This window comes from Leptosomus discolor, chromosome Z (genome assembly GCF_034619465.1).
Source record: "Leptosomus discolor isolate bLepDis1 chromosome Z, bLepDis1.hap2, whole genome shotgun sequence".
Lineage (NCBI taxonomy): Eukaryota > Metazoa > Chordata > Aves > Leptosomiformes > Leptosomidae > Leptosomus > Leptosomus discolor.
In genome coordinates, this window is record NC_141419.1 from 565765 (window position 1) to 576279 (window position 10515).

At 53.8% G+C, this 10515-nt stretch overlaps 1 protein-coding gene across 1 annotated transcript; it reads right to left on the reverse strand.

The window, feature by feature from the left end:
* Positions 1 to 5447: 5447 nt before the first annotated feature.
* On the reverse strand, positions 5448 to 7321 carry LOC104348183 (Cbp/p300 interacting transactivator with ED-rich tail 4). Its single transcript, XM_009953405.2, has one exon. It carries the CDS (start codon positions 7319 to 7321, stop codon positions 6707 to 6709), a length of 615 nt encoding a protein of 204 aa, XP_009951707.1. The 3' UTR covers positions 5448 to 6706.
* Between the last annotated feature and the right edge of the window lie 3194 nt (positions 7322 to 10515).

Here is a 10515-nt window from a genome sequence, read left to right on the forward strand (position 1 = left end):
CGGAGGCTGCAGGATGCAGCACAGACCCCTGCACGCTGAAAGGTCCCAGTCCTTCTGAGTTGTGCACATACCACTGACAGCAGGACTTGGCTGACTTGTCAAAACTTTTCTCAACTCACTACAATGCCCTGCAATCAACTGTCTTTTGTATTTACAGTTGAAACAGGAAAAGCAGGACTTGGTCCATACCTTGGTGTAGCAATTATGAAGCAACCTAACGGCAGACTGTAACCAGCATCTGAAAATCACGGATGTTGTAATGTGCCATAAACAACGATGTGCCCCAGGAGGGACCCTCAGCATTCAAATACCGCTGAGAGATGGGCCATAGAGTAACCTACTGTGCTTTCTAATCAACAGCGCTTTATCAAAGACTTGAGGTGCAGATCCCCCCTTCTTTCCCCCTCCTTCAGGGCAAAGGCTGAACTGGAAATTGGGCTGGGATCAGATACTTGCAAAAGCAGTCACTTCCAGAGCTTTTACTATGGGTTTAGACCTTTGTCTCTGGAATATCGGTCGGATTTGGCAAAGAGCTGCTTTCCCTAATCCCCATGCACGCAGGCACATGTGGAAGCTCCTGGGAATCCCTGCTGCACCAGGGGCTCGGGTTCAGCTCCGTGTGAGCACTCCACAGCGGCATCCTCAAGAGACCCCGGCCTGCCTGCCTGGCTCTGCAGAGTGATGCACAGCCCCTCTGCGCTGCCTTTCGTGGCCGTGGGGTCCTTCCCTGTGATCCCGGGACCTGAGAACACCCAGAGCTGCTGACCCAGAAGAAAGATGAAACACTGAGTCAGCAAGGCAGCAGCCGGTGCTGTCAGAGCCTCATCTTTGTGTCCGTACGCTGAGCCCTGGGCTGGCTCCTCTGGATCCACAGGGACAGGCGGGCGAGCTGCGTCAGGCTGTAGCTGGGCTCCCCGCTGCCCCCACGGCATTGCTGCTCGGTGCAGAGACTGGTGGAGGTGGCGCAGGAGGAGGGCACCCCACTTTCCCCCAGTCCTGGGCGCCGTGGGGGTACTTTGTGTGATGCATCGGAGATGTGCGTCCGCTTCCCCTGCCGTGCCTGGACACTGCTGTGTTGGTTCCTGCCTGGGGAGCCCGTGTTTTGCAAAGGGCCAATTCTGCTCCTCTGTGACTCCAGATTTCATTGGGTGCATCATTCATAGCAAGGAGGTGAATTGTTACCTATTTCTCCCCCTGTTTTCCTAGGACAGACGTGTTGCCTGGTTCTTTGCCCTGCTGCTGGTGTTGCAGATTAAACCCAGCCACGGTGGCTCGCAGGGGCAGCCAGGAGGGGGAAAGGAAAGGAGCAGGTTGCTTTTTGAAGGCGGTGTGTCTAAGCACTGAGGTGTGTCTGAGCACAGGGAATTCCTTGCACATGGCACCTCTGTTGATGGCAGAGGTCAGGAAAAGGAGGGTAAAAGGACATCATCAGCCCTGAAGGAGGATTCTCCTGGATATGCCTCATCTATATCTGAGACCTTTGTCCACCTCTCGCTTTCTCACCCCTACCCAGTGCCATGGCAGTGCTGTCTATGTCACACCAGTGCTCACAGTCCAGTGCACCAGGCAGATAGGGTTTTTTAATTCCATCTATTTATAAGCAAGATGCGGGTCCAGAAACACCCTGGCCTGATTCTGACATTTCCTGGAAAGCCCCAAGCCCTCCCATCTAAAGATTTGGCTCTCATGGAGGAAGCCAAGAAAGTGTCTCACAGCCTTTGCTACAGCCACAGATCTCCTATCCTGCTGCTTAGCACATGTAGGATAGGGCTGGGACTGCAGCTCTTCTTCCCACAGCTGTATCAACAAAGAAGGACATGAAAGCAGTTCTCTGAGAAATCTCCCTCAGCTGGAAAAGGAGAGTCATTTCGCTCAAGCTGTCATGCCAGGGCCAGCAGATTTCATGTGCCTTTGGTGCTGGTGCCTGTGCACAAAGCTGTGTGTTCTCCCAGGATCACCGCAGCCTGTACCCCAGTGAAGGACTCTCGCTCCTCTAGGCATCGTCTGAAATTGCTTGCCAGCAGTTTGAGACTCAGACCTGGGATCGGCCTTTCCCTCAAAGCTGGAACATTTGTTGTAGCATTTTGCTGCAGTCCGCAGGAGGACCTGGCTTGTCCCCTGAGATGCAGAACAGCCTCCGTATGAAGGCAGGAAGGCCGGTGGCTTCAGAAGTCAAAGCTGTGTGCACTTGCCAGGGCTCCATCCCCTCTCTGCCTTAATAAAATGTCAGAATTACCAGTTCCATCCCTCTAACCCAGAGCGCTATGTCTACTGTGCAGGCCAGCAGAGAGCATGATATACAGAGAGAGGTTTTTTAGGGGATTTCCAGTGCCTTGGCTGTAGAGGGTTTACGAAACTCCCATATTCTAAGCAGGTGACTGTCTCATATGCTAGTGAGGGAAACTGGATTATTCTCAAGTGCACATGTGCAAAACCAGGCAGTATCTATCTCTCCAAAGAAGCAAAGTGATATTTCATGATTTTTGTTGCGAGAAATGTTCCAGTTCCCTTCGCAGAGAACTGGATCTGTTCCTTGCCGCGGCACTGGATGCTGGCACCCTTGCCATGGTCCTTCCCAGCTTTACTCTTCAGCACCGATCTGTGGCTCAAAGACCTCCTGACTCAGAAACAGGACCTTTTTATTAGGGTGGACCTTTTTCCCCGTATCTTTGGTCTATCTGCTCTTTGAAGCCATGTGTCTCAGCATCTATCACATCCCGAGGCATAAGAGTTGTCCTGGGTCAGGCCAAAAGACCTGACAGTTTCATACCCTGCCTCCAACATTGTCCTCAGTAGATGCCTTCAGCAGGACACAAGCGCAAGGCAAGCATGCATGACACTGTGCGCTTGGCCGGTTTTCCAGCCCTTAACCCTCTGTGCTCTTGAAATCTCCTAAGCCAGACATGATTTTTATGTGCTTACAGACCCTTCATTGATTTCTTTTTCAGGAACATGTCTGGCCATCCCTCAAACCCTCAGCAATGTCACATATCCACAGCTTCTTGTGGAGGGAGTCCCACAGCTCAGCCATTCATTGTAGAAAACCCACCTCCTTTAATTTGCTTTGAACTTGCAACTTGCCAGTCTCCTTCGGTGCCTTCTTGTTTGCGAGGGAAGACGACTGAACCGCATCCCTTCTCAGATACCTTCTGAAGAGTTGTGGTTAGTGGGGCCTCCGACAGAGGCTGCCCCACAACTTTCATCATCCTGGTTGCTCTTCTCTGAACGTTTCCAATTTCCACCTCATTCCCTCTGAGCCAGGAAGATGGTAGGACAAGGCCAGCACAGTGTGCAAGTGGGAGGTGAACCATGCAGACGCACAGCAGCGTACAACGGCCCCTGCTATGTTCTCCGGGCTGCTCTTAGCAGTTCGTAACAGTCAACTGGCTTCTTGGTCATACGGAAGAGTTCATGTACCCCCCAAGTGTTCCTGTACCTCCCAGAGCCTCACTGTTTGAGCTGCACGCTGCATGCAGAGATACCTGTGCTCACTTGGGTGTGAACCTGGCCCCAGCCACCTAGATGTGCAGAGATCAATAGATATGTCCCATTACACCTGGGGAAAAGAATTCTCTAGTGGCCTTCCCCTTTCACTTATTTTATAAACCTCTGTTACCCAGCCTTCTTCCTGGCTGAGGGGTCCCAGTCTATTTTGTGGCTTCTTTTGAGAAACATTATTCTGCCTCAGTTGTTTCCTCTTTCTCTACAGTTTCTCTAGTTTTACTTTATAATTTTTCTGATGAACAGACCAGAATTTTGGACCATTCGCTAGCATGGGCAGTGCACAGGACGCAGCTGAATTGTATATAGATACTGTAAGGCATTCTCTGCTTTATTCCGCTTTCTATTCCTCTCCCAATTATTTCTAACCTTCCCTTTGCTTGTCTGGCTCCCGAACTGCAAGCTGAGATTTTTTTCATAGGAACATTCATTGTAATGCTAAGACCTGTTATGAGTGGCTGTAGCTAGTTTAGAGACCAGCCCTGTGTGTCAAGTCAAGAAAAATTAACCCCCACACATATAATTTCCTATTTGCCAGTCATTGCTTAGCGTGTTGCCCAGTCACTCACTATTAGCAGATCCTTTACCAGCTCTCTGAACTGGACTTTTGTCTCTGCGACTCTGAATCACCGAGCACTATCAGCAAGCTTCATCACCTTGAGAGCACATGCCGTCAAAGACAGGGATGTAGAGAAATGCCTTGTCTTTTACAGTCACGTGCTCCCAGAGGCTGCCTGAAGACTGAGCCTGCTGGGACAGACTCCCAGGAAAATCCTGGCTGGGACCCCCGAGTCACTCCCCATCTCTGGTAATATCAGCTCCCCTGCTCCGATTTAAATCAGTCACCTCCTTCCCAGCACACTGCACGGCCCCCGGGAGGGTGCGCAGACACCTTCCTCTGCCCATTCTGCATCGAATGCCAGGTGCTTCCTAAAGAGAAACACGTTCCTGTTCCTGGGAAACCTCTGCAGAAGTTGTTAAAGCTGACAATCCCGCATCTGTGGGCTGGACACAGCTCCCCACGCGGGGACACTGTAGGCCACCACGGTGCGTCACACAGGCTGCGTTCCCCACAATGACAACTGACAGCCTAGAACATGCCTGTTTATTTTGGGGTTCAGCTACTTTTTCTCTGAGGAATAAATCCAGTCGCCAGCTGCTTGCTGCTTACCTACAACCTGCTGACCAAGCCATCTGCTGTCCTGCAGATGCACAGAAAACGCAAATCTCTTCCAGGTCTCAAACAGCCTGTCACCATAGAGGTGACAGCTCTCCCACCCACAACACAAGCCCCGCCATTTACTTTTTGACCATCTCTCCAGACTGCACAGGCATAAGCTCCAAAAGGACGGGACAGACTTAATTGCTCTTGAGTTGGGCAAGTAACAAGGCCAGGGAACACTGACAGGCAACCCAAAGTGATCCAGCCACTCCAATACAAGCATCCACAGCCCCATTGCTCCAGGGCAGGAAAGGGCCACATGGGGATATTCCTGCACTTTGCAAAACCTAATCTCTGAAACCAGAGTAGGAGATCAAAGACTCTCTCGATTTTTAGAGCCTTTGCAGTATACAAAGCTGCCGTAGAGAGCTCCTAGCAGAGCTGCACCTGGTCTGAAAGACGTGTAAGGAATCACCACCCAGTTATCTGAGCACCTTGGGTCAACCAGCAGCAGGGCTGCAAGCAACAGCAGCCACTCGGCAACAGGGCAGCACTGTCCACATTAGGAATTAGCCCTCAGTACAGGGAGGGAGCAGCTCATCCTCCCAGCCACACTTGGAGGACTGACAAAGCCCAAGCATTGAACTAGAAACACAATCCTTACAGCTTTGGTGTCAGGGGACTGGATCCACAGCCCACCGAGAGGAGTGAAAACCCCACTTCTCCCCAGTGGTCAACACCGCGCTGCACCTGGGACAGAGACGAGCGCTAAACAAATGCACACTGAAGATTTCAGCTTTTATTTGCAAATTCATCTGTACATTCTCACTTGGTTGTTGAGTGACAGCTTCCAGGAGCTGTCAGCAGCAGGGGGCAGCAGCAACTAGGAGTTAACAGGAGCTTTCCACAGTACCTGGAAACAAGAGACAGCAGAGGAAACAAAACCCCACTAGCTTTTACATGTAACCTTTTCTGAGTCAGGGAATTAGAAATCGAGTCATCGTTATCGCATTCAGAAAGGTGTCGGATGTACAGTCCTATGCGTTCAGCACAACGATCTCGGGCTGAAGTGACTATCTGCAGAACAGCTTGAAAACTACCCCAGATTGCCTTTTTTTTTTGAAGCCAGCATCTTAAAGCTGCAGTACTCTCCACGCATCCTTCCCAGCAGTCCCAAAGCCAAATAACAAAAGAAGCCCTTGCAAATAAATAATCATAAGAAAATAAATAAGATTAGATCTGGAATATACAGTTACATGGTCTTTATTTGGTTTCAGAGGTGGAAAAAAGTGGAGCTAGACTGCAGCTTTAAGCCTTATGCCTGAATCAACCTCAAACGCTTTGTCAATTTTACAGTTAATTAGCTGTACAGGTCAGAGATCCGAAGTTCCACAGAGATGAACATTTAGGCACATATGCACACCCTTCCCCAAGGCATACTTTATTTTGCTCAGCCAGTTAGAAAAAAGCCTGCTGGAGGGGAAGTGCCCCCCTTTCCACGCTGAACAGACAAGACTGAAGACCTACTTACTGTGACAGTAAAAAGTCCCAACACATATCTAACCCCACCCATGTTTGCAAGGGGAAACTGGTTCAAACCATGCACCAGGGAGACAATCCTTTCTCAAGGGATCCTTTAACTTCGCTGGCACCATAGAATCCTTGAGCAAATCCAGCTACCGGCAGGGTTGCCAGCTGCCCATCGCTTCCTGCGCTCAAAGCCTAGTTGTGGAAAGTCGTAAGTCCATTATTTCTACTTAAGCCAGAAATCCTGTTAATGCCATTTAGAGGCAGCTCTACAACAAGAGCTCTTGATCTGCTCTGTTTGGGGTACACAACCCCTCCCCAGGAACTCCCACACAGGAAAAACCACACAGAAGAGAAAAGCAATCCATTGCAAGCCAGTGTCCGATGATTGTCTCTTTGGGGAGGTCAGGAATCCAGGACAGGGCAAGGCAGGGGAAGGGAGGAGGATGGTAGGTGGAGAAGGAAGTTAGAAACAAACTCAAAACCACCAAGACACAAGGAGGAGCTAAAAGCCCCTCAACAGCTGATGGCGCTGGGTTGCTGTTTGCTAACAAAGTCTGAAATGAAGTCGAACTCGTTCTGTCCCAAGAATAGCTCTGGCAGCTCCTGAATCCGGTCCAACCCCAGTTCCAGGACAAGAGATGTCAAGACCTCCTCGTCTATGAGATCAGTGTCCATAACGTTCAAGGTCAGCGCTGGTGAGGGCATGTGCTGGATGCCGGGGTGCTGGTTTGGCCCCACTCTGTACTGCTGGGCACCAGCTCCCATGGGCCCGTTGCTCATGCCCAGCGGGTGCCCCTGGTACTGGGTGTTGAGTTTTTGTAGGTGCATGCTGGCCATTAGCTGCTGGGTGCCCACCGGCCCCATGTACTGCTGCTGCTGACTTGGGCCATTGAACATCATCGCGTTCTGCATCTGGTGGTGGCCCATCTGTCCGCTGAGGCTGGGTCTCGGCCTCATCGCACCCTCCATGCCGGCCCCTCCGTAGGGCATCATCTGGCCGGCGGCAGGCAGCGTCCTCAGCACATGCTGCCCGTGCTGCGGGGGTCCCTGGAGCCCGCTCACCCCCATGCGGTAGCTCTGCAGCCCGGTGCCCCCGTGGCTCATGGACATCATCATGTGCTCGGCCATAGCTCCAGGCCCCTGCAAGGCACACGCGGCTCAGGGCAAGGCTCCCGGCAACAGCACCGCTCCCCGCTCCCGTCCGAGCCGGCTCCGACCGCGGATCCCGCAGAACCCCCCGCCGCTCCCTCCCCGGCAGCCGAGCCGCGGACCGCCCGCCCGCCGCCGCCGGACAAAGCGCGGTGCCCCGCGCCCCGCGGCGCCCCTGCGCCCCGCCCCGCCGCCGCCGCGGGCAGCCCGGCTCTGCCCGCGCGGGTACGCACCGATCCGGGGCTCCGGCAGGCAGCGGGTCCGGCAGCGGCAGCAGCAGCGCCGCGCGGGCTGGGCTCGGCTCGCCGTGTGCGGGGCGTCGCGCTCCCGCCGCTTATAGGGGCGCGGGCAGGGGCGGGCAGCCCGGCCCGGCCCCCGCCGCCCATTGGAGCGGCCCGGCGCTGCCCGGCCCCCGGCGGGGCGGGCGGGAGGGAGGCACAATGGCCCCGGCCGGTGCGGCGGCGCTGCGATCGCTCCCGGCACGGCGCGGCGCGGCGCGGCACGGCACGGCACGGCTGCTGGCGGGGCTCTCCGGGCCGTGCTCGCAAGACGCACCCCGGTCGCGACACGTCTCGTTGTCACGACACAGCCCAGCTGGAGGGGACTGACTGCCTCCAGCACACAGGGCGCTGATGGGGGCAACTGCCCGCTGCCAAGGGCTTCGGGATCAGGCGCCCTCCGCTTGGGTCTGGAGTGCGGACACCTTGGGCAGGCTGGGGAGGAAAGGAGCGGATGGCATCCAGGCCCCCCAGCCCAGCGCCCCCAGTGTCCTGCCGGTGCCCTTGGGGGCGAGGAGCCCCCCAATGCACATGCTGTTCCTGAGCAGGATGCCAAGTCCAGCCACGATGCCTGGTGTTACCATCCCCACAGAGGGTGCATGTGCTGTCTCACTTTTTCCATGTTAGCATCAACAAGGGCGAGGGGTAGGAGGTGGCTGGGAACAAGGGACAGGTCCCCAGCACGCTGGGCTGAGGATCCCTCGGTGCGGTATGGGCATCTCAATTCCTCCAGGGATACTCGGCTGCAGAAAACTTGGGACATCCGTGTTCAATACCCCACTTACGTGCCCTGGGGTAAGGACTGGGCCTGGGGCAACTGGGGAACCTCAGGCAGGTCATTCCTGCACCTGGCCCATGCGTGCTAGGAATGGTGGTGTGTCCATGTGAAGCGCTAATTTTGAACTGTCTTTGCTTGCGTTGTGTTCTCTCTGCTTCCTGAGCAGGGACCCTGTCTGCCTCCGACGCTGCAAACAGCCTAAGATCAGTTCTCTGAAGAGAGTCACCCCTCCAGTGCCTTCCTCTCCCCAGTGTCACTCTGAAAGCCTTTCTACCTGATCACACGGCTGGCTGGGGCACAGGTACCCGCTGGGGAGCTCATACTGAAGGATGTGCACACAGGCCTCTGTCAAGTGCTTCCAGGGCCACTGCACGCTGGCCCCTCCAGCCCGTGCCTGGCGCAGCGGGGTGCTGGCCTTCACGAGAAGGGTCCTTGCTTGATGGCAGTTCAGGCTGCAGGGTCGGCAGTGGGGTGCCACCACCGAGCGAGAGCTCCCCAGCCGAGGTGACTGGGGTTGGTTACTTAGACGGTTGGCTGCTCTGCCAGCAGCGCCCTCCCAGCAAGGAGATGCCGACATCCCGAGCACGACTGGTAGCAAGGTGAATGCAACAAGCAGAGATTCGCTGGTATAACTGTCTGCAGCGGTGTCTCTGAGTTTAGTTTTGGCTCAGGGGGTCCCAGCGCAGCGCACAGGCTCACCCGCTGAGCTGTGCTCGCCAAATTATTTTATCATGGGCCTGGACTACAGCGGCGCTGGTGCTCCCTATAGGATGTGGTGCTTTCCAGTAGTGCATGACAGCACAGTGGTGTTTTTTCCCTTTATTTTTTGTTTTGAAGGAACACAGAGACTTCTTTTTTTATAGATATCAGTGTTGCATGGTTACCCACTCGGAAGGCAGGTGACGGCAAAGTTAATCTTGCTTGCCCAACTTCATTCTGCCTTTGTTTGTGTGCTCTCCTGTGCGGACTGTAACTACAGCATTACAGATCACCGTTCCGGTAATAACAGACAGATCTTTTCTGGAGACTTAGAGCAGGTTGTTTGATGGAGTTTAATGTGTTCTGTATCTTCATTGTGCCCACAGCCCCTGCTGAGCAGAAGGAAGTGCCAGCAAAGCGTCTCGAATGTTACCAAAGAAGTTGTTTGTGGCTAACTGTATTACTGGAGGAAGGAGGTCTAAGCATGTGCTGTCACGAAGGGACTGAAGTTAGGCAGCACGGGCATCTTGGGCGAGTGCCTGACCACACCGTACTGACCCGAAGGGTGACTTGTATGGAATATCTCTATATCAAAACACCTTAAACCAGCAGCTCAGAGCAGGTAATGCCCAGAAGCCATCAGCTTCCAGATGCGAACAGCCAGGAATGGAAAGTGCCTTCTCTTACCTGGACAGAGTACAGGGCCATTAACCTCCAGGAGTCACTCTGTTTGTGCCACCTTCTGCCTTGTTGTGGGACGGGTTTCAGGTGTTGTTGATGAGCCTCTAACTGATGAATCAGTTGGTTAATTGTTTAATGTAATTACGTAATGATTGTTTTTTAACTCTAGAGATTTTGACAAATGCATTTTTTCGGTGCTAACAAACACATGTGCACATCCCTATGCCTGCCTGCCTGAGAGTTCGCATGCAGGTGAGGAACAAATACCAGGGAGTGTCTGCCCTCATCCTTGCCGATGCATCCAGCCATAAAAGCCTCTCACACTTGGAGGAGAGGTGTGGTGTGTAGTGCAAGTCCTGGTCAGGGGCAGGAATTCTTGGACAGGAGTAACAGGTGGGAGGGGGCTCTCCATAGCCATTTGCATTACAGAAGACCCCAAGGGTGGTAAATACCCCATCGTTTTGGAAACAAATTGGCAGATGAGAGAGCGCCCTTGCTGAACACAAGGGTGAAAGTCCCCTCCATCTCTACATTGGCCTATGTCCCTTCTCCTCTGGGAAGGGTAAAAGAGATCAGCAGCTCATCCAGTCTGAAAATGATTTGACCAGAAATGGGGCTATGTTGGCTGGGATCAGCTCTCTGATCTAGCTGGTTACGCTGTCCCCTAGATGTTTCACCAGCATAACCTGGGGTGCTTTGGGAGGAACCGGTGCCTGCAGAAAAGGAAGGGGATAGGG